Source organism: Filicampus tigris, chromosome 2 (assembly GCF_054856515.1).
Source record: "Filicampus tigris isolate MCC_2025a chromosome 2, RoL_Ftig_1.0, whole genome shotgun sequence".
Lineage (NCBI taxonomy): Eukaryota > Metazoa > Chordata > Actinopteri > Syngnathiformes > Syngnathidae > Filicampus > Filicampus tigris.
In genome coordinates, this window is record NC_141218.1 from 3,050,653 (window position 1) to 3,072,577 (window position 21,925).

Consider the following 21,925-nt stretch of genomic DNA (forward strand, 5'->3'; position numbering starts at 1 on the left):
TTGAGTTAAAAAAAATTCAAATGTCTGAATGTGGCACCTCGGGTTTTAAAACAAAGTTTCAAAGTAGATCTTGAAAGGTGAGTTTGGCTTCCAGTGTTCCCATTTTTTTAAGACTGGTAACAAAATTGAGTTGGAGAAAAAAAAAACTCAGGTCAGAATGTGGCACCTCGTTTGAAGTTTCAGCTTTAGGTGAGTTTGGCTTCCAAGCAATGTTTCCGCGGAACCATTGCAATAAATGGGTGTGTTGTGAGAGGAATCTTATCTTTCTGGGACCCGGCTTCGAATCCCGTCCGAAGCGTAAATAAATGTCTTACGTGCTAAAATTGTTCTAATGTTGATTAACGAGCATTCTAAACCCAGTTGTGTCAAAGCATTTAAGGCATTAAATGACCAAAGTGGTTTTGTTTTGTGTCTGATATTTTGTAATATTGCTACCCACTTGTCTAAATACTATGATAGTCAATACAAATTAAAAATAGTCATTTTAAGCACGTTTGTCATTCTATTGTTTGGATATTCTAACAAAAATGCTTATTTATTCTCATTAGCTTTAATGCTACATATTACTGTAATTAATATTCCATTAATGTTACTAATATTCTTAGTTAAGCTTTATTTTAATTTAGAGCTTTTATTCGAGACTTTATTGTAATTAATAGCCCTTATGTTGGGCTTTATATAAATGTATAACACTGAAAAAAGAAAACAAATTGCAATTCAAGTTCAAAGAAATAATTGTATTCACACAGGACATCTACTTTGTCTGACTCTTCAGGGTTAAAAGATAAATGAAGAATAAATGATGAATAAAAATGAGATGTAAAGGCATTCCTATAAAAGGTGACACCGTGATGTTGAAGAAGAATGAACATGAGAAAAAACATAGTTGAGTGAACATAAATAAAGACACATTACACCCATACAGAATGCACAGTATGACATCATTAGGTGATGTCATTAGATGACGGCACATGTTTATGACGTCACTTTTGAGCGCAGTGGCTCAGCACCTGTAACTAATACGCAAATTAGCAGTGTCAAATTGTTTTATTCGAACCCTGTGAATCCCCTTTTTTTTTTTTTTTTTTTTGCAATGAACACTGAGAAAATAGAAGGGAAACTTTCTAGAACGGTATGTTCGGAAAATGTTTGTTCTTAGCCAAGAATTGCTGTGCACGCGGTGGTTTTGTACGTTTGCCATGAAAATGAGCTTCCATTGCTCTAAAACATTATTTAAATTTTCAAAGTTTCACTGAATCAAATTAAAAACACCAGCGTCGCTATGGAACACATTTTGAAGTGGGCTTGTTTCGCATGGTTACTATGGTGACGTTGACGCGCCAGTTGTCCCGTGCGGTTCGAAAACTTTGTCGAGTCTCGCTTGAGCGTGTTTTAAATGAATGCGTCTCTCATTTTCTTGTAGTTTCTCCATTTCTCTGAGGCGTTTTCCGCTTGTGTTTTGTCGAATTGAAATGGCGTGTAAATGCTGAGAGATGGAGTCGCCAAACCAGGATGTCGCAGAAACACCTGAGGGTGAGGATGACAACACAAACGCTGGTAAGTTGCATTGAGTCATCTCCAGATAACATGGAAGTCTATGCATAGTGACGTCATTATGCCAAATGTGTTGCCTATTCTTCCAAATAGCTTTTGACTTTTTCTTGTGTTCTCGTGTGACTGCTTAAGTTACCACTCAGGAAACGGAAGATGAGAGTAACACCAATGAAAACATTGAAGAGAACAATGACAACAACGAAAGCAACAATGGCGTCAGTGAGGACAAAGATGCTGGTTAGTACTTGACATTGCCTGTCTTGACAAGTCTGCTTGGAGTCACGTCAGCATGTTTAATTTGTGTTTTCTCTCTTCATTTTGCCCTCTGCTGAATGACGCATTCACCCGACAGCTTCAGTTCCCACGTCGGAGTGGGAAGATGACAGCAACACCATTGACAACAACGAAGAGAGCGTCGTTGCCACTGATGAAGGCAACGATGCCAGCGGTGATGACACCAACACTGACTTCAACGAGGACGATGAGAGTAAAGACAACGACACGGAAACCCGGGATGACGAAGACAGTAAGGACATCGACGATGACGAAGAGGACAGGAACGATGACGACGAGAACAAAAACGATGACGAAGAGAACAAAAACGATGAGGAAGACAAAACGGAAAACGAAGAGCCCATTGAAGAAATTGTACAAATAGACCCCTTAGAGATCTTAAGGAAGGTTTGCGAGGTAAAACTGGCATAACTGCTGTTATCTTTTTTGTTTTGCATGACCTTTCATCAGTCCCTCCTTGTCTCTCGCAGAAGTTCATCCGTCGCGTAGATATTTCGGGTGTCACCAAAGAATCGTGGATGGAGGAAAACGTGAAGTCACTTGAGCGGTTCATTGAGGACACCTCTCTTCCCATCTTGGTGGTCTACTTGGACGCCAGCATGGCATTGCAGGTGGAGTTCAACGTTCCCGCACAGGTACAGCGGACGACTTGCACACTGAACGGACCCTTCTTTCATTGGAAGGTATATTGGAAGAGCCGCTCTCGTTTCAGGTGGTGGAGCAGCTGGCCTACTTTATCCGTGATCCGGGAGTCGTGATTACCCCGGAGAACGTCTACGAAGAGGTGGAATACAGCACGGTGCAGGGCGACCCCACCGAGAGCTTGCTTCACTTTGTGAACAGTTTGCATTCCGACGAAAATGACATCAGCAGCGAGTGGGAAGCGGGCATCAAGGACAACTACATCAACGGCATGCATAACTATCTGGCCATCCTCACAGGTACGAGGGGACGCTCAAGTTGCTTGGTCGAGATCATATTAGGCTGGAAGTAGGGCTCAACAATTTAGAAAAATATTCCAATTGTGACTTTTTTTCCTCAATATTGCAATTGCACTTTAATATATGATGATTTTTTTTCAAGATCCTCTTATCAAGAAACAAGCAATTAAATCATCCGTATTACAATAAATATCTGCTTTATTCAATGTTTTGGTCTTAGGTTATGCTTACGTGAAAATAAAGTCAAATTAACCATCAATTATTATGAAAAACAGTTTAGATAAACATTCTTTCACATCTGCTTCAATTCAAGATGTTAACTTACGAAACACTTGAACTGGCAGTCTTTTAACTCATTCACTGCCATCGACGGCTATTGACGTCAAAGATCCATTTCTACTGGACTGGACCATCTTGACTGGATAAGTTAAGTGTTCACTTTGACAGCTTCACACATTTCGATTGTGTTTTCAAAAATTTCCATGTGGCTTAAGCATTAATCAGTGGATCATAAGTCCCATTACTACAATAATGCAAGCAAATGGCAAAAGGCTTTATCGCTTCATCGTTTCATGAACAAGATGAGATGTAAACATGTGGACTGTACTTCTTAAGCAGTGAACTTACCTCGACTTCTGGACACTATCTCAATCAATCAACCAAATATTCATGTGTATACCTACATAATAAAGCCTACTGACCAACCGTAAAGAAGCAGAGCACTGCAGCCCTTACGATTAGGAAATTGCATTCGACTGCATCGCGATGTCGATTAGACGTCAGCTAATTGTTTACCCCTAACTGGAAGCCAATTAAGAGCGCAGTGTAAAATACCTTGCGTGTGCTGTTTTCAACAGACAGTGTCAGTAAGAAAGAAGGTAAGACCGTGCTGTACATCCCAGCGGAAGGCCTCAACGACAGCGCTGTGGAAGGCAGCAAGGACACTCGTCTAGTGCAGAGGATGGAATGTAAGCATCTGCACGACACCACACTTTGTTCATCGCAGCCTAACTGGATGGGGATCGATTTTTCCTCTGCATTTTCAGCCGTCTTAATACACTGGACGGACCAGATCAAGGAGCTGCTGAACGTCCAAGACACCTCCAGGAGCAACACCAACGGCCTGCTCCAGGAGATCACGTACTGGGAGAGTCACTCCAAAAAGCTCCGAGACATGAGCAAGCAGCTGCAGAAGCCGGGCGTCAGGCACCTGCAGAAAATGCTGGGGCTGGCCAACTCGCTTTATGTCAAGCGCTTCTTGAAATTGGCCACCGAACTACAGGTGGACTCCACGTCGTTTTTGCAGCTCACAGGCATAAGATAATGACGTGGTTTGTTGCCCAGGATTCGTCGGTGGAGGCGCAGTCCAACCTGAACTTCCTGTCCTTACTGGCGGGCCCCTGTGAAGAAATGCGAACCACCCACATAAGCCAACTGGCCCCCAAGCTGCAGCACATATTATATGTCATTCGCATCATCTGGATCAACTCCACCCACTACAACACCAAGGAGCGCATCACGGGCCTCTTCCTTAAGGTGCGTTGGCCTCATTTTCAGAGTTGTCCACTCAAGCTTCGTTGCGGAGCTCCTAATTGGGGCTGAGCAATCAATCAAATTCAAATCGCTACCGCAGTGTCGTAGAAAGCGGTTTTCAAAGCACAGTTGTGATGTCATTTTCATTCGACAGAAGACAAAATGGCCGCCCACAAAGATGGCTGAAAACGATTGCATTTTGCTGCTTAACTTATATTCCACAAACGCAAAATGAATCAGAATGCCGCGTTTCAACTAGTGGGCCTGCTGGGAACATATTCTTGAAAAAAAAAAATGTTTGGGTTGACTTCCGCTTTAAGGTTTCTCTCGGGGGTCCGATATGACTAAGAAAGCATAGAAATGTTTAAGCAACACTGTCCTATCATTACATATAAACAACAAATTGTGGCTTTGTTAACCCAAAAAATGCTTGCAATATCTCAGTTATCATTCATGACATATGACAAGTTGAAATTTGGTACAGATTCGAGCAAGAATCATGGAAGTTGACGGACATGATTTGTTTTCGCGGGCCACAAAAAAAATGATGTGGCAGGCCCCCCAGGCCTTGAGTTTGACACCTGTGCTCTAGAGCCTGCTGACCTCTTTTTAGCTCTCGGAGTCACCAAAAGACCGGCATGTTTCGATCGTAAGTCTAAGCTAGTTCGAAAGTTCAAAAGAAGGAGAATTGCCTTCTTATCACTTTTTTTTTCAGCCAACTGTATGTGTGCGTCTGTGTGTGTGTGTGTGTGCAGATGAGTTATGAGATCATCCACCTGTGCATCAAGACCATCTCCCTGGACAGGATCTTTGAGGGCTACGTGATCTCCAGCAAGAAAGTCCTGAATGACTGCATCAAATGCTGCCTGACTTGGAAGAACATGTACTTGTGTGTCTCTGAGGTGCACCAGAAGTAAGAGCATCATATTTACCTAGCAGCTCTTCTTGTGCTGTTTTTGAAACACATTTCCACCCTTTTTACAACTCAGCAATTCTAAAGATGGCTGGCGGCTGGACCAAACCAATATTTTTGTCCCCATTGATGCCTGCATTCAAAGAATGAAAGACTTGCTTGAGGTAATTTTGCATTGACATTGACCGCTCTGAATTTGACTGAAGGACTGTACCCTGTTAAAACAAAACCAAAAAAAATGCTGTTTTTACGGTAAAACGCGTACGAAAAGCTACCGTTAAATTACGGTAACACATTTTCAACATTTACGGTACAAAATGGACTGCTACTGTTTATCTTACTCTTAACAAATGTACTTACTTCAAGAATTTACCATAAAAAAAGGTTTGCAATTTTTAAAAAACATTTTACCAGAACATTTACATTAAACAAATATTATTTCTCGATATATATTCTCATAGAATTTAGGCGGAAAAATGCTGTTAATTTTAGGACAATTACTCTTTTGTGACTTGATGGTATTTTCTTATTAATTTTATTTTTCACAGAAATAATAAGTATTTTCTACACATTACATTGGTATTTTTTTAACTTTTGTATTATTATTTTAAGTTTTGTATTATTTCTTGATGTACAGTAATTAAAAGTACTGTATTCGTGACATACAATTTGAAATTTTATGACTTTTGACTGTCGCTATTTGACAGGATTTTTTACCGCAATTTCGACACACTTTTTCTACAGTGTACGTTGGGCGCCGTGCTTTTGTTGCAGGTGTGCGACACCCAGCAGCAGTTTGCCCGTTGGGAAGATGGCGAACAGAGACCGTTGCCGTTGTTCAGCGGCTACCAGGGCCCGGAACTCACCCTCGCCCTGGTGAAGATCGAGACCAAGTTCCAGCACGGCCTTCAGATCCTGCGCTCGGTGGACCAGGGCATCCTCGAGGTGGAGAACACCGCCTGGCACATTGAGTTCAACAGGTAGCGACACCAGGACTTGCCGCTGCAAGAGAGCCAAAATGTCTGAAAGCCGTTTGTGCTCAGGTTCCGTGCATTTTTGAAAGAGCTGGACATCATGTTGCAAACCCAGATCACCTCCGTGTTCAGGACCGTCAACTCTGTGGAGGAAGGTCTTCGGCTGATGGACATTTTTAAGACCATTTCTGCGCGAAAGGTGAGTTTTCCTCAGGGCAATACACGCGTCCACAGTCGGCATTTAACGACTCACATGGGACCAAATAAAACTGTTTGTACTTCGCCCTTTCACAGTCCATCAGGAGCAAAATAGACGAGATGGTGGATGCAATCTACGGCATCTTCAAGAAGGAGATCAGTATGATCATGAGACAAATTGATCAGAAAGCCGTGTTAATCCCTGACTATATGCCACCTTTGGCGGGCCGAGCCCACCGGGCGAGGGCTCTTAAATTCCACTTGGAAAGCCTCATGGAGGTGAGTCGCGCCAAATGGATTTGCGGCATGCCATTCGTGGCCTGATCATGACCGCCACCTCCTTGGCCCACACAGGTGCTGAAGAAGATCCCCATCGAAGCCGATTCGCACAGCTGCAGGCATGTGCGGGTTACCTACGAGCAATCCATCCAGACTCTGAACGACTTGGTGACACAGAAGTTTGCCGAGTGGCACCAGAGTCTGGAGCTGCAGTACGTCAAGAAGCTGGAGCGGCCCCTTTTGTTGCATGGCAAGGACAACAGGATTGAGGTCAACTTTGACAGGTGGGCCACTCAAACGTCCTCACCAGTCCTTGGGCATCAAAGGGGGAAGTCAACGCAAACATGTTTTTTTTTTCAAGAATATGTTTTTAGCCATTTCTGGGGGCGGCCATTTTGTCACTTTTGTCGACTGAAAATGACATCACAACTGCTCAGGGCTCAGGTAACGGCCAATCACGGCGCACTTCTGTCGACTGAAAATGACATCACAACTGCTCAGGTAATGAACAATCACGGCTGACCTGTTTTCTAAAGCTGCGCCGTGATTGGTCATTACCTGAGCCCCGAGCATTTGTGATGTCATTTTCAGTCGACAGAAGTGACAAAATGGCCTCCACCTGAGATGGCTAAAAAGGAGTGGGTTTTGCTGCTTAAAGCGGAAGTCAACCCAAACATATTTTTTGGCTCACATTCAGAAAACAGGTCAGCCGTGATTGGTCGTTGTGAGCAGTTGTGATGTCATTTTCAGTCGACAGAAGCCAAAACGGCCACCCCCAGAGATGGCTAAAAACTAGTGCATTTTGCTGCTTAATTTATATTCCACAAACGCAAAATGAATCAGAATGTCGTGTTTCAACTAGTGGGCCTGCTGAGAACATATTCCTGAAAACATATGTTTGGGTTGATTCCGCTTTAATAAGTGACGTTCTCATTTGATGTCTTGAAAAATTTTTTTTTAAAAATAATCCCCTCTCGCAATGTGGCTGCTTCTCTCTCAGCAACCTGTTGAACCTCTTTGCTGAGATCAAGTTATGGAGTCGGCAAAATTTTGACATCCCCGAGTTTGTGAACGAGATTTACCAGGATCGTGAAGGTCTCCGATGCCTCAGGGAAAAAGCGCTGCACTTGGCCCGCGACTACAACCGGTCAGCAGACACCGAATGCAAATCAGCAAATCCAGCGTCTTGTACAGTTTCCCTTGACTTGAACGTGCGCTTGGCAGGATCATCGGAATTCTTTCTCCCATCGAGCTGGGTCTGTTTTCCAAGAAAATCCATGTCCTGGACAAAAAGATTCAGCCGGGCTTCACCAAACTCTTCTGGATGTTCAAAATTTCTTCCAACACCTTTGTCAAGGAGTGCCTCACGCATGTTTCCAAGGTGACAATTCATTCACGATTGTGGTCGTAATTCAGTTCAGCCGCATGACTGCAGTCTCCTTCATATTGGCGCCGCAGGTGCAGGTGATCGTTGACGGTTACAAAACGTCCAATCTGACCATCACCGACCTCTGTCGCCAGATCAGCGAAACACTTCTGGTTCGGCTGGACGGGAAGACTCTGTACAGGTGAAAGCTCTTGACCTATCTGGCGCAGTGTTACCAAAACCTTGCCATAATCACTCTCATGTTTTGTTTTTTTTCTTCTGCTGTGGACTTTGTTTGTCGTCTCTGTCAGAAATTGGGAGTTTGAGAACGACCAGAGAACTCACCGGCAGCGACAGCACGAACAACTGCGCTCTGCTCTTCAGCTCATTCTTGACATCATGACCAACATCCACAACACCTTCTCCAAAGATGGACCTGAGGTCTGCACCAGGCTTCGGAGAGTTTGGCATTTCTCATTTGAGTTTCTTTTTATTTTGCTTTGATGTTTGGTTTTTGAATTCAGTTAGTTTGAATGAGTTTTAGAGCTGGTTTACGAGTTTAAAATTTCTCAAAAATACTAGTTTAGTTTTCATTAGTTTTAGTATTAGTTTTATTTTTTAAATGTATGGAGTATTTGGAGAGTGTAAGATATATATAAAAAAAAAAAGTCACTAAGTATTGTGTAATAAAGTAAAGTAAACTTACATTTCTCAACCGGTTGGTTGACCTGCCAGCACCCAAATAAAAACCTCTTAAATAAAATCCGAAAGCTCATGTATGAAATGAACTGACAAAGATGCAATCAAAGGACTTTTGCTATAAATAAAGTTTTACTTCGTTTTATAAATGCAAGATGTAGTTGTTAGTTTTCTCTTTTTTTTTTTTTAAAGTGTTTTTCTTTTAATTTTTATAAATGAATAATTTTTAAAAACAACGTTTTTTTTTTCAATGTTACTTGTATTTTTGTTCATTAGTTTCCGTGAACTATAATATCCTTGCTCTGCCGCGACAACCGTGATCATGACTGACGATGTGACTTTGGTGCTGTAGGTGCAGGAGCACTGGGTCACGTACACGGAGAAGGTGGACCACATGCTGGAGCAGGCCTTGCGCGCCAACGTCAAGCGCTCCATGCAGAAGCTGGCGCAGGCCATCAACGGAGACCGCAAGTCCTCACCCACCCCATTGTTTCGGGTGCTGCTGTCACTACGCCAGGCGGACCCCAAATCCGAACTCAGGGTACGGGCAGCCATTGTCGCCTTTGATCCATTTTGGCCTCCCTTCCAATGCAACAAAACGCGCCCACGTTCGTCCCAAAGGTTGTAATTTGTTGTGCACCTTGAGGATATTTCACCATTTTGTGCCTTTTCTCTTGATCTCATATTAGCAATGATGCTTCTGAGTGCTCTGTTTAGTGTCGCATTGCGTTTATGCGTCTCACCTGCAGGTCGAGTTCTCCCCGTCTCTCCGAGAGCTGGGTCAGATCTTGGACATCCTGCCTCAGCTAATCAGCACCATCTCCAAATTCAAGCGACTGCCCGAGCTGCTGTCCGGCGAGCAGTCGCACGAGAATCCCATACACGTCAACATCGGTTTGGACCAACTTTGTTGTCCGCTAGTGACCTTTTGGCGAATTTGCCTTCTCAGAGCTCCTTTTTCTCCATTCTCTAGAGAATGACGAGGAAATAAAAGGCATACAGGCTGCAGTTGGTGCAGGCATGGCAGCCACTGCCAGCCACCTAAAGGAATATTTAACCACCTGGGACAAATACAGGGACATTTGGGAGACCAACAAGGACTCGTACATACAACGTTACCAAAAGCTCAATCAACCGGTCGCCTCTTTTGATGCAGATATACACAGGTACCGCCCACATTTCCCCAGTGCCCAATTTGTGGTTTTGTCCTAAAAGGTGAAACGCCCACAATGAACCTCAGGTACACAGAAATCGAAACGAGTATCCAGCAGGAGGAGACGGTGACAAACTTCCAGTTCATTGTGCTGGACTGCTCGCCGCTTAAGACGTCGCTGGTGCAGCACTGCAGCCAGTGGCAGACCAAGTTCATGCAGCTCCTGGTGCGCATCGCCGCCAGCGCCCTCAAAGACATGCATGCCTCCATGAATCGCAACGCCAAGAGGTGAGCCATCCGAAGCTGACGGCAGACCCACGGGAAGATTTTTGGGGTGACTTTGGCAATCTTTTGTTTCTGTCTTTTGAGGTTGAGTCAACCCAACACCACCCTGGCGCAGCTCAGTGAGAGCCTGGGGCTCCTCGAGTCCTTCCAGAGCAATTTGGCCAAGACAGAGGCTGACATTCTTCTGATCCATGAACAGTTTGCTGTTCTGGACAAGTATGGTTTCCCTCTGGATCAGACAGTAAGCACCTCCGTGATGGAACATAGCAACTGCTCAAGAGATTGAATTGGTTATTTGAATAGACCTGACAAAATCCTCCCCAGTAGTTGATTCCTTTTTTTTGCCGCTTCAGCTTCAGGACCTGCGTGGGACACTCAACACCAAGTGGGACTGGTTCCAGCAGGTTCTTGCCGACAGCGAAGTCATGCTGCAGGGGCAAAAGCAGAATTTCAAGAGCGACTTGCTCAGCTCCTCCGATGAACTAACGGAGAGGATCCTTACGGCTGTGCAGGAGTTCAACACCACAGGTGCTGCACATTCTGCTCTCGTTTTTTTTATACTTGTGTGTGTGCGCGTGCGATTTGGACGTTGACTTTCTGTGTTCATCTCTGCATGTCTAGGTCCATTTGATCCTTCCATTGGCACCAGCGTGGCCCTGAGGATGACGGGACAGCACTACAAACTTCTGGAGGCGCTAAAAGTGGAGGAGGACTTCATTCTGAATGGCTTGAGCTTCTTCAAGATCGAGCAGGAACCGTCCAAAACCATCCAAGCTCTGGAGAAGGTCTGACACTTCAACAGCTGTAATTGCAGTCGAGCAAGGTGCTAATTTGGACTCTGTGGCGCAGGATATGGACTACTTGCAGCAGGTCTGGGAGGTCACCCAGGAGTGGGACTCCAACTGGGACGAATGGAAAGGGGGTCAGTTTGCGACGCTTCGCACTGAGAATATGGAGAGCAAGGCACAGGAAATCTATAAAATCCTCCACAAACTCCAGAGACAGCTCAAGGTCCGAGTTCAGAGAACGGCTCCGGATTTGATCGGGGCTTGAGTTGAACTTGATATTTTTGCTTGGCAGGATAAGAACTGGGACATTGTGGATGTGTCCAAAAAAAGGGTTGACCAATTCAGGAGAATCATCCCCCTTATTGCTGACATGAGGAACCCCGCCATGAGAGACAGGTAAAGTGCCCACGAGTCAAGCGTCTGTCTGACTTGAGTCGAAATGTGCAAATAATCCTTGGTCCGCTGCCGCAACCTCCTCCAGGCACTGGAAGGAGATCTGCGAGGAGGTGCAGTGCTCCTTTGACCACACGAGTGATGATTTCAACCTCGAGAAGATTATTTCCCTGGGTTTCGACAAGTACTCAGACAAGATCTGCGCCGTCTCGGGGGCCGCCAGCAAGGAACTCTCCATAGAGCAGGTCCTCCCGTCTTAGACTTGCACCATTCGAGGCGGGGGAGATTTGCCACTGGCTGGGAAATCAATACTTTTTGTGTACTTCTCTCAAAGGGTCTGGAAGAGATCGTCAAGACGTGGGATGAGATGATCCTCGATATTGGACCGTACAAGGACAAAGGCCACTTTCGTCTCAGGTGAGGCCAACAAGTGTGACTTGGAAGCGGGAAAAGCCGCGACTCACACCGACCTGACCGAGGCCGTCTTGCAGGGGCACGGAGGACGTTCTCCAGGCCCTGGAAGACAACCAGGTGACCTTGTCCACCATGAAGGCCTCTCGATTCGTCAAAGCTTTTGACAAGGAGGTGGACACCTGGGAACGTCAGCTGTCCCACGTGATGGAAATCATCGAAATGGTGCTGACGGTGCAGCGCCAGTGGATCTATCTTGAGGCATAGCAACTCCCGCCACCGCCGTTTGACTCTTGTGAAGTGTTTTCACCTCATCTTTCCCTTCTTCCACTCCTCCAGAATATTTTCCAAGGAAAGGACATCAGGGAGCAGCTACCGCAAGAGTGCAAAGAATTTGAAGAGGTTAGCTCCGGTTGGAAGACGGTCATGACTCGACTCAACGCGAACAACAACGCTCTGCAGGGAACGCACCACCCCGGTATTCCAATCGGATGTCGTGACTCGAGTCCAAGCGCAAAATAGCAGCGTTGCCTTTATGCGGCTTGTGATTGCTCAGGCTTGATGGACACCTTATCCAGCATGAACGCCAAGCTGGAGGAGATCCAGAAGGCCCTGGACATGTACCTCGAGACCAAGAGGCAGGTATTCCCACGATTCTACTTCCTGTCTAACGACGACGTTCTGGAGATCCTGGGCCAGTCACAGAACCCGGAGGCCATGCAGCCGCATCTCAAGAAGTGTTTTGACAACATCAAGAGCCTGCGCACCGAAAAGGCAAGTCAATTCGACGGGACCGCTGCATACTTTGCACCGGCCGAGTGCCGCCAATGTGCGTTGGCGTCTCCCGCAGGTGGCCAGAAGGTTGGACGCCACTGCCATGTTCTCCTCGGACGGCGAGCTTGTGGAATTTGTGAAGGCGGTGCCACTGGACAAGCCTGTGGAGGTGGAGTAGCCATGAGCAAGACAACTGTGGCAGCAAATCTAAAACCGAGAGGCATTCACGGCATGTCTTCTGTCTAGATTTGGCTGTGCGATATTGAGAAGGTCATGCGCAGCACTCTGAAGAATTCCCTGTACGACTGCATGGTTGCGCTCAAGAAGATGAAAAGCCAGAGGGACAAGTGGTCCAAAGACTGGCCAGGACAGGTACACGATCCCCCCCCCCCCCCCCTGACAATTTTATGGGAATCAACTAGGGGTGTAATAAAAACCGGTTTGAACCAGAAAAACGTTTTTGCTTTAGAAGGTGCGAGTGCAGCGAATCGAACCGAATTGTTCCACTTTGAAATTTGCAGAGATATATCTTAGAATTGACACATTTACAGCACTGACAAATTCATTCAAATGTGTGTAAAATAACCCAAAAAGTAATTGCATATCGAACTCAGCCATACTATATCGAATCAAATCCTAATCTCACTGAACTGAACCGAATTGTTTCACTTTCAAATCAAACCGCCTTTGAATCGTTTTGCACCTAACGTCGAAAACCGTCTCGAATTGTCTTTTGTGGAGAGAAACACACCGCTAGAATCATCACTTTCACTCTCATCGAGCTCAATCCTCTCGTATTTTCAGATGCTCATTACAGCCAGCCAGATCCAGTGGACAACTGACGTCACCCAGTCGCTGATTAGCTGCAAGGAGACAGACGACAAGGGCCCCCTGAAAACCATGATGAAGAAACAGGTGCAACGTCGGTGCTGCCTGGTGCCGCTTTTGCTGCTTCCGTTCTTTCGAAATGGCCACGACTTGCGCGGCTTGCTCACAACAAACACGACTGGACTACAATAGCTTGCCACAAGCTTGACCCTCTTTCTCCCCCAGGTGTCCCTGCTTAGGCGATATTCCGATATGATCCGTAGCAACCTGTCCAAGGTGCTGCGTCTGAAAATTGTGGCCCTGGTCACGGTGGAGGTCCACGCACGGGATGTCATCGCCAAACTGGCCAAGGCGGGCTGCAACGACGTCAACGCATTTGAGTGGCTGTGCCAGCTGAGACTCTACTGGGAGAAGGTACTGGACATTGCCTGCTCTTTGAAGAGAAAAAGAGAGGAGCGCGGCGTCCCTCCTGGTTACCCGTAAGAAGGAACCCACTAAACTTGACCATTTTTTTGGTTTGTCTCTCGCCACAGGATTTGAACAACTGCATCATCCGACAGACCAACACGCATTTCAAGTATGGATACGAGTACTTGGGGAACTCCGGACGCCTTGTCATCACTCCACTTACAGACAGGTAGCCAGCTCATGTTTTCAACGGATCCTCAAAAACAGAAGGATGATCCTATTCCACATAACAGACGATAACGTTCCGCAGGTGTTACATGACCTTGACTACGGCGCTCCATCTGCATCGAGGCGGCTCTCCCAAAGGGCCCGCCGGCACCGGCAAGACGGAGACCACCAAAGACTTAGGCAAAAGTTTAGGGATGTACGTGATCGTCATCAACTGCTCCGAAGGACTGGACTACAAGTCCATGGGCCGCATGTTCTCTGGCCTGGCGCAGGTAGGAAGGCCGCCGGAGGGCTGGATGTCCTGCTGTGACTCAGCTAAGCAATTTGCCGCCCGCCGCCGAACCAGACGGGTGCGTGGGGCTGCTTCGACGAGTTCAACCGGATCAACATCGAGGTGTTGTCCGTGGTGGCCCAGCAGATCCTCTCCATTCTCTCCGCGCTCTCGGCACTGCAAACCAGGTTCCAGTTTGAGGAACACAACATCGCCCTGGTGGCGTCATGCGGCGTCTTTATCACAATGAATCCTGGTTGGTCAACGATTGTGAACGCGCTCTGCTGAAAATGGTCCGTGTCGATATTTCCACTCTTTCTTCTGTGATTTTATTTCTTAGGTTACGCCGGTCGTTCGGAACTTCCAGATAACCTCAAGTCCATGTTTCGACCTATCTCGATGGTGGTGCCAGACTCCACTCTGATTGCGGAGATCATACTCTTTGGCGAGGGCTTCAATGACTGCAAGGTACTGTCCATGTAAAATGGCCAGAGTTGGGCATTTTACCCTTTTTTTTTGCCAGTCTGTCCTCCGTCCGCGACCTGGGCACCCATCCGGCATCGTCCCTCCGTCCTTATTCATAAAATAATCGTCCTCCGACGCCGTCCGTCGTCGTCGTCCCTTTTAAGCGCTTCCTTCCTTACATTCAGTCAGTCACCCCCGCCGCCAACCGAAAAAAAAAAAAAAAAAACTAATTACCTACGCACATCCACTTACTGGCTGGGAGTATTGTGAGTGGACTGAACACTGTCGCTCACTAGACCGCAGCGCAACAGGTAATATCACGAGAATATTTAATATTGCTTTATAATGCATTATTTCGTTTCGTTGCAAAACTTTCGTTTTCATTTTTTATCATGTTATTTTGCAATAAAATAATTATTGCAAAATAATGCAACGTTATTTTCGGAGGAAACAAAAGGCTTCCACTTCCAGGTCATTTAATGTGTACGTCGGCGCTGGCAGAGATTTTTGCGCTCGAGGGATGTCCCAGACAAGGACATACTTTGCATGCAAAGGGATAAGGTATGCACTAAATCAGGGGTCACCATCTCCAGTCCTCGAGGGCACCTGTCCTGCAGGTTTTCAATCCCTCCCTGCTGTAACACACCTGTTAAAATGACCAGGCTTCTGAAGAGCTTTCTGTTGAGCTGATCATTTTAACTGGTGTGTTACAGCAGGGAGAGATGGAAAACCTGCAGGACAGGTGCCCTCGAGGACCGGGTTGATGACCCCTGCACTAAATGTTAAGTGGCATAATACATGGCATTACATGTGATTGACCACTAGAGGGCAGACTATGCCTGAGTAATGTTAGGATGTTACTGCAGGGAACGCACATGAGTGTTGTGCAGGCAGTTAATAAAGGCGGCTCTGTGGTATAGCAGGAGAGAACGGCGGTCTTGCTTTTTAAAAGAACCCAACGCAACACGTTCAGTCGGAACTTGAAACCCACTTCCGTCTTTTCTTAGTCTGTCCTTTTTAAAAAAAACTTCTCGTCCTCCGTCTCTCTGTACACAAATGGATATCCGGGACGGACGGACGAACTGTTCGGTCCCTGCGACAGAATGCCCATCTCTGGAAATGACGAATCTCTAAATCACCAATTGTAACATCTGCAGCGCTTCTGACTTTCTGTTTGCAGCTCCTGGCTAAGAAGGTGTTCACCCTTTACTCCCTGGCCATGCAGCAGCTGTCCAAACAGGACCACTATGACTTTGGCCTCCGCGCGCTCACCTCCTTGCTCCGCTACGCTGGCAAGAAGCGTCGTGTTTGTCCGAACGTCCCCGGTGAAGAAGTGAGTCTTTTCGACACAATGAGGAGGTTTGCATGCAATTTGGGTGTTCTCCATCCACTCCTAACCTTGTACCCTCCCTCTCCTCAGGTCCTGCTCATGGCCATGAAAGATATGAATATTGCGAAACTGACGTCGGCCGACCTGCCGCTGTTCACTGGTATCATCCAGGACTTGTTCCCTGATGTGGAAACGCCCATTATCGACTACGGCAAGGTAGGCTGAGCTTCATTCATATGCGGCGTTGTTGAAAGTGCAACTTTATGCCGTCGTTTCTCTTTGAGCTCAAGGAAGCCATCCAGGTGGAACTTCGTCAGAGAGGCCTGCAGGTCACTCCTTTCACATTGACCAAAGTCATCCAACTCTTCGAGACCAAAAACTCCCGACACTCGTCCATGTTGGTGGGCAAGACGGGCTGCGGGAAGACGGTCACGTGGAAGACGCTGAAAAATGCCCTCATTGCCATGCACAACAAGGAAGTGCCGGGCTACGAGCTTGTGCAGGTATGTCTCTTTCTTTTTTCTCAATTTCTTGATTGCGTCATGTCCTAAAACCGCGATGACCATTCAGTGCTCCTCTTGTGGCGCAAAAAGGATTATCCTCTGAATCCCAAATCCATGAGTCTTGGTGAGCTGTATGGGGAAAATGACCTCGCCACCAATGAGTGGTCTGATGGAGTCCTCTCCTCTGTCATGAGAACAGCCTGTGCAGGTAAAAGGGCTAGAATAAAAAAAAAAACAACAACAACCAGACCTTCCGTTGCATTAGGACACATGGATGTCTGACGAGCCAAACCGTGCACTTAACTCCTTTGTAGACGACAAACCAGATGAGAAGTGGATCGTATTTGACGGGCCGGTGGACACGCTGTGGATCGAGAGCATGAACTCTGTGATGGACGACAACAAGGTGCTGACACTCATCAACGGAGAGAGAATTTCCATGCCCGAACAGGTGTCTCTGCTCTTTGAAGTGGAGAACCTGGCGCAGGCGTCTCCTGCCACCGTGTCCCGCTGCGGGATGGTCTACAACGATTACGTCGACTTGGGATGGAAGCCCTTTGTCACGTCCTGGCTCGAGAAACGTCAGAAGGTAGGCGACCATCCCTTCGGTCCGACCGTGTCGACAAGGTGCCGCGCCGCAACACGTGTTTGCCGCCCGTTTTTCCAGGCCGAGGTGGCACATCTGAAGCCTCTGTTTGACAATTTCATTGAGAAAACGCTGAACTTCAAAAAGCGAAACTGCAAGGAGTTGATCCCAATCACCGAACTCAATGGCCTTATGTCCCTCTGCCGCCTCTACGACGCCCTGACCACGACGAACAAGGTTGCCCGTCGTTCGCCGGCTGGTTGCCCGTCTCTCTCGGAGCAAATCAGGTAACCGTTGCGACCCCGTTGCGTCCCCAGTTGAACTTGGCCGATGCGGACAACCTGAGTCGGATCGTGGAGCTCTGGTTTACCTTCAGCCTCATCTGGTCCATCTGTGCCTCCGTCAATGAGGACGGGCGCAAGAAGATGGATAACTTTCTGCGGGAGTTGGATGGCACCTTTCCCATCAAGGTCCCAGCTAGAGTCATTCATCACACATGGAAACTAGACTTCTAAATGCAACATTTGTGGTCAACCTCATTCAAGAACCTCGTTATGCTGTCAACAGCACTTATGGCCACTGGGAAGAACCAGCGCAGTAGGAATGTTTTATTGTTCAACTTCTTATTTCCATTTTCCGTCCTTCAGGACTCTGTGTATGAGTACTACGTAGACATGAAAAACAAATCCTGGGCTCCGTTTGAAAATAAACTGCCGAAGGGCTGGCGCTTCAACCCCAAGTGAGTAGCAAGATGGCATTCGGTTGCAGACGAGAAGCACTCGTCAAGCCTTGCGTCTCTTTGCAGCGCTCCGTTCTACAAGATTATGGTTCCGACAGTGGACACGGTCCGCTACAATTTCTTGGTAACAGCCATGGTGAATTCTCAGTACCCGGTGCTGCTCACTGGGCCGGTGGGCACCGGGAAGACCTCGGTGGTCCACGGGGTCTTGCATAGCCTGGACAGCGGCAAGTGGTCCACGCTCACCATCAATATGTCTTCGCAGGTTGGGGGCCACTTTGTTTTGCCTTGCCGTCAAATAGCAAAAACATTTTGAAATCACAACGCTTTTGGTGGTATTCCATGAGCACTTCATTCCCGCGGGACTCCCTCTTTGTGTGTATGTCCAGACCACCTCAAACAACATCCAGGCCATTGTGGAGAGCCGCTTAGAGAAGAGGACCAAAGGTGTGTATGTGCCCGTGGGGGGCAAGGACCTGCTGTGTTACCTGGACGATCTCAACATGCCAGCGCACGACCTCTTTGGCTCGCAACCGCCGCTGGAGCTGATGCGCCTCTGGATCGACTACGGCTTCTGGTTTGACCGGCAGAAACAGACTACCACGTATGTCAAGGTGGGAGAAGGCAGATGTGCAGATTCTGTACTCATAGCATTTAAAAAAAAAAAAAAAAAAGATGGGCTGTAATTGCCGCATGCATCTTTTAGAACATGTCCCTGCTGGCCTCCATGGGGCCCCCCGGAGGAGGGAGGACTCATATTTCGGACCGCTTGCAAAGTCGTTTCAACCTCATCAACATGACGTTCCCCAATGTAGGTGCCGCTCGCCTCCCTTCCGCTTTGCATCGTCGGCGACGTCCGCAAAATCCAAGCGTGTTGTTCCTTCAGGACTCCCAAATCAAACGCATCTTCAGCACCATGATTAACCAGAAGCTTCAAGTTTTTAAGGAGGACCTCAAGCCCATCGGAGAGCTTCTGACCCAGGCTACTTTGGAGGTCTACTACGCGGTCACGGCACGTTTTCTCCCCACTCCGGCCAAGACGCACTACCTCTTCAACCTCCGGGATATCTCCAAGGTGCGCGCGCTGGACCGACGCGACAGTGGAACTCCACGGCAGCCGCGTGTCTCACTTGTCTTTTTCTGTTCCCATTCCTTTGACTGAAGGTGTTTCAGGGTCTGCTGAGGGCGCATCCAGAGTTCCACGACAATAAAAACAACATGCTTAGACTGTGGATCCACGAATGCTTCAGGTATTACGCGCACTTGTTTTGTGCCCCCAGGCTGACTCAAGAGATTTGATTGGTATGATGTTCTCGCTCTAATGACACATTTCAGGGTTTTCTCCGACCGACTTATCGACCACAGTGACATGGAGGCCTTTGTCGCGTTATTAGGGGAGAAGATGGGCTCCCTCTTCGACCTGGTTTTCCACAGTGTTTGCCCCGATAAGCAACCCCCAGTATTCGGTACTCACAGTCGCAGAAGGTCCTTTCGGTCTTCTGCTCGTCGTTACTGAGATTATTCGGGTGTTTGTCAGGTGATTTCCTGACTGAGTCTGGAGTGTATGAAGACCTTTTGGACATGGCAATCTTGAAGAAGTTCATGGAGGCCCACCTGGAGGACTACAACCTGACGCCCGGTGTCGTGCCCATGAACCTGGTGCTCTTCCGGGACGCCATTGAACACAGTGAGAACACAAGGATGCCACGTCCTGCCCGCCGCCCAGCCGGCCGTCGCGAGGTTCCCGCCAACGCTTCCCGCCAACGCTTTCCGCCCTGCCTTCGCAGTAACCCGCGTGGTCCGCGTGATCAGTCAGCCCAGGGGCAACATGCTGCTGGTCGGCGTCGGGGGCTCGGGCCGACAGAGCTTGTCCCGGATGGCGGCTTCCATCTGTGAGTACCAAGTCTTCGAGGTGGAAATCACCAAACAGTACCGCAAACTGGAATTCAGAGAAGGTAAGCGGACCCACCGAGCTTCCAGCCTTCCTCACATCCTCTCTAACCTCATAAGGATTGTCTCCAATCTTATCCCAGACGTGAAGAAGCTTTACCGGTTGACCGGTGTGGACAACAAGCCCACTGTCTTCCTGTTCAACGACACCCAGATTGTGGACGAATCCTTCCTGGAGGACATCAACAACATCCTGAGCTCTGGAGAAGTCCCCAACCTCTATAAGCCCGACGAGTTTGTGGAGGTCTGCAACGCCCTGTCCGACTCTGCCAGGAAGGAGAATGTGGTGGAGACGCCCAACTCTTTATTCAGCTTTCTGATAGAGCGCGTCAGAAGCAACATGCACGTTGTTCTCTGCATGAGTCCAGTGGGAGACCCCTTCAGGTATCCACGTACCACACTTTTCTTCTGCTGAAGTTGCGCAACTATTCTAACAGGAAGTCAACCCCCAAAATGTCTTTACAGAAAAAAGTTGTACGCAGGCCCACTAGTCCAAACACGGCATTCTGATGAATGTTACGTTTGTGCAATATGAGCTGGGCGGCCGTTTTGTCACTTCTGTCGACTGAAAATGACAGCACAGTTGCTCGGGGCTCAGGTAACGACCAATCACAGTTCACCTGTTTTCCGAACCTGAGCCGTGATTGGCCGTTACCTGAGCCCCGCGCAGTTGTGATGTCATTTTCAGTCGACAGAAGTGGCAAAATGGCCGCCCCCTGAAATGGATAAAAGGGGGTGGATTTTCTTGCTTAACTCATACCCCACAAATATGAATCAATGTTAATCAGAATGCCGTGTTTCAACTAGTGGGCCTGAACAGAACATACTCTTGGAAAAAAAAAAGTTTGGCTTGACTGCCCCTTTAAATGAGGCAAAAACAACGTTGCCGTCACAAGCAGGCTTGTTTGGTACCCGCAGGAACCGTATCCTGCAGTACCCTGCTCTCGTTAACTGCACTACCATAGACTGGTTCTGTGAGTGGCCCAAAGATGCTCTTCTGGAGGTTGCTGAGCGCTACCTGGAGGGACTGGAACTGGGATCCTCTGAAGGAGTGAGACACACACATTCGTTCAAAAATCCACTAAGCAGGTGCTTTTCGTTTTTCCGCGTATCATCCTGCCAAACAAACTAGTTACGCTTTGTCGCTTGCAGGGTCAGACCAAGGTGGCCTCCATCTTTGTGACTACACACCAGTCAGTGGTGAACGGCTCGGAAAAGATGAAGGTGGAGTTGAAAAGACATAATTACGTGACACCCACCAACTACCTGGAGCTGGTGTCCGGATATAAGAAGTCGGGACCCTGACGGACGCGCACTCAACTCTGTCCCGTGTCTTTGCGGCCTCTGAATTGTTGTCTTTGTTTATCCAGGCTTCTGGGAGAGAAGCGGCAGGAACTGGGGGAGCAGGTGAACAAGCTGCAAAACGGCCTTTTCAAGATCAGCGACACGGGCGAGAAGGTGGCCGCCATGACCGTGCAGCTGGAAGAGTCCAATAAGCAGGTGGCCGACTACCAGAAGGAGTGCGACGAGTACCTGACTGTCATCGTGCAGCAGACCAGGGAGGCCGACACGCAGCAGAAGGTGGGATGCCAAAGACGGGTGGTGACAGCAAACGCAATCCAGTGCAGTACGTGCGCTTGCGTGATTCTTCCCTGTCCTTTCTGCGTGCGATAAGACGGTGAGTGCCAAAAAGGAGAAAATTTCAGCAGAGGAGGCTCAATGCAAAGCCCTGGCGCAGACCGCGTTAAGAGAGCTCGATGAAGCCCTGCCGGCCCTGGATGAGGCCACCAAGGTAGAGCTGAACCCTGCATGTCTGCAAATGGGCCCTCAAATGTGACCGCTTTGCCCACAACAAAGGCTCTGGAGTCCCTGAACAAGAAGGACATGACGGAGATCAAGTCGTACGGCCGTCCTCCCGCTCTGGTGGAGAGAGTCATGCAGGCGGTCATGACCCTTCTCAACAAGGAGCCAACCTGGGCAGAAGCCAAGAGACAGCTGGGTGAGTAAGGAGCACTCGCCTTTGTTTTTTTGTTGTTGTTGTTGTTGTTTTTTTTTTTTTATT

At 47.8% G+C, this 21,925-nt stretch overlaps 1 protein-coding gene across 3 annotated transcripts in view; it reads left to right on the top strand.

Moving 5' to 3' along the window:
* Positions 1–1,000: 1,000 nt before the first annotated feature.
* The window catches only part of dnah2 (dynein, axonemal, heavy chain 2), a 32,433-nt gene continuing 11,508 nt past the window's right edge, over positions 1,001–21,925 (top strand). The window contains exons 1-64 of one of the 3 annotated variants that reach the window (XM_086022942.1): positions 1,001–1,132; positions 1,424–1,557; positions 1,687–1,791; positions 1,907–2,244; positions 2,319–2,483; positions 2,561–2,789; positions 3,647–3,757; positions 3,836–4,071; positions 4,134–4,325; positions 5,078–5,235; positions 5,312–5,399; positions 6,010–6,215; positions 6,279–6,408; positions 6,504–6,686; positions 6,762–6,970; positions 7,687–7,833; positions 7,911–8,067; positions 8,145–8,254; positions 8,364–8,493; positions 9,104–9,292; positions 9,501–9,645; positions 9,725–9,917; positions 9,992–10,192; positions 10,274–10,430; positions 10,543–10,717; positions 10,811–10,974; positions 11,039–11,200; positions 11,270–11,373; positions 11,459–11,615; positions 11,705–11,787; positions 11,862–12,042; positions 12,121–12,259; positions 12,338–12,555; positions 12,632–12,724; positions 12,802–12,927; positions 13,360–13,470; positions 13,609–13,797; positions 13,917–14,020; positions 14,102–14,291; positions 14,366–14,546; positions 14,631–14,758; positions 15,936–16,088; positions 16,176–16,301; positions 16,370–16,588; positions 16,679–16,796; positions 16,903–17,177; positions 17,256–17,411; positions 17,492–17,644; positions 17,822–17,913; positions 17,980–18,178; positions 18,303–18,360; positions 18,424–18,527; positions 18,620–18,724; positions 18,800–18,988; positions 19,078–19,163; positions 19,249–19,379; positions 19,451–19,600; positions 19,701–19,868; positions 19,947–20,247; positions 20,782–20,914; positions 21,016–21,155; positions 21,234–21,444; positions 21,539–21,655; positions 21,721–21,862. In XM_086022942.1, the coding sequence (XP_085879068.1) occupies positions 1,494–1,557; positions 1,687–1,791; positions 1,907–2,244; positions 2,319–2,483; positions 2,561–2,789; positions 3,647–3,757; positions 3,836–4,071; positions 4,134–4,325; positions 5,078–5,235; positions 5,312–5,399; positions 6,010–6,215; positions 6,279–6,408; positions 6,504–6,686; positions 6,762–6,970; positions 7,687–7,833; positions 7,911–8,067; positions 8,145–8,254; positions 8,364–8,493; positions 9,104–9,292; positions 9,501–9,645; positions 9,725–9,917; positions 9,992–10,192; positions 10,274–10,430; positions 10,543–10,717; positions 10,811–10,974; positions 11,039–11,200; positions 11,270–11,373; positions 11,459–11,615; positions 11,705–11,787; positions 11,862–12,042; positions 12,121–12,259; positions 12,338–12,555; positions 12,632–12,724; positions 12,802–12,927; positions 13,360–13,470; positions 13,609–13,797; positions 13,917–14,020; positions 14,102–14,291; positions 14,366–14,546; positions 14,631–14,758; positions 15,936–16,088; positions 16,176–16,301; positions 16,370–16,588; positions 16,679–16,796; positions 16,903–17,177; positions 17,256–17,411; positions 17,492–17,644; positions 17,822–17,913; positions 17,980–18,178; positions 18,303–18,360; positions 18,424–18,527; positions 18,620–18,724; positions 18,800–18,988; positions 19,078–19,163; positions 19,249–19,379; positions 19,451–19,600; positions 19,701–19,868; positions 19,947–20,247; positions 20,782–20,914; positions 21,016–21,155; positions 21,234–21,444; positions 21,539–21,655; positions 21,721–21,862 (9,874 nt within the window). In that variant the 5' untranslated portion in view covers positions 1,001–1,132; positions 1,424–1,493. Of the gene's footprint in view, positions 1,133–1,423; positions 1,558–1,686; positions 1,792–1,906; positions 2,245–2,318; positions 2,484–2,560; positions 2,790–3,646; positions 3,758–3,835; positions 4,072–4,133; positions 4,326–5,077; positions 5,236–5,311; positions 5,400–6,009; positions 6,216–6,278; positions 6,409–6,503; positions 6,687–6,761; positions 6,971–7,686; positions 7,834–7,910; positions 8,068–8,144; positions 8,255–8,363; positions 8,494–9,103; positions 9,293–9,500; positions 9,646–9,724; positions 9,918–9,991; positions 10,193–10,273; positions 10,431–10,542; positions 10,718–10,810; positions 10,975–11,038; positions 11,201–11,269; positions 11,374–11,458; positions 11,616–11,704; positions 11,788–11,861; positions 12,043–12,120; positions 12,260–12,337; positions 12,556–12,631; positions 12,725–12,801; positions 12,928–13,359; positions 13,471–13,608; positions 13,798–13,916; positions 14,021–14,101; positions 14,292–14,365; positions 14,547–14,630; positions 14,759–15,935; positions 16,089–16,175; positions 16,302–16,369; positions 16,589–16,678; positions 16,797–16,902; positions 17,178–17,255; positions 17,412–17,491; positions 17,645–17,821; positions 17,914–17,979; positions 18,179–18,302; positions 18,528–18,619; positions 18,725–18,799; positions 18,989–19,077; positions 19,164–19,248; positions 19,380–19,450; positions 19,601–19,700; positions 19,869–19,946; positions 20,248–20,781; positions 20,915–21,015; positions 21,156–21,233; positions 21,445–21,538; positions 21,656–21,720; positions 21,863–21,925 lie in introns of those variants that run through there. The other 2 variants (XM_086022933.1, XM_086022949.1) reach the window with 2 other exon arrangements.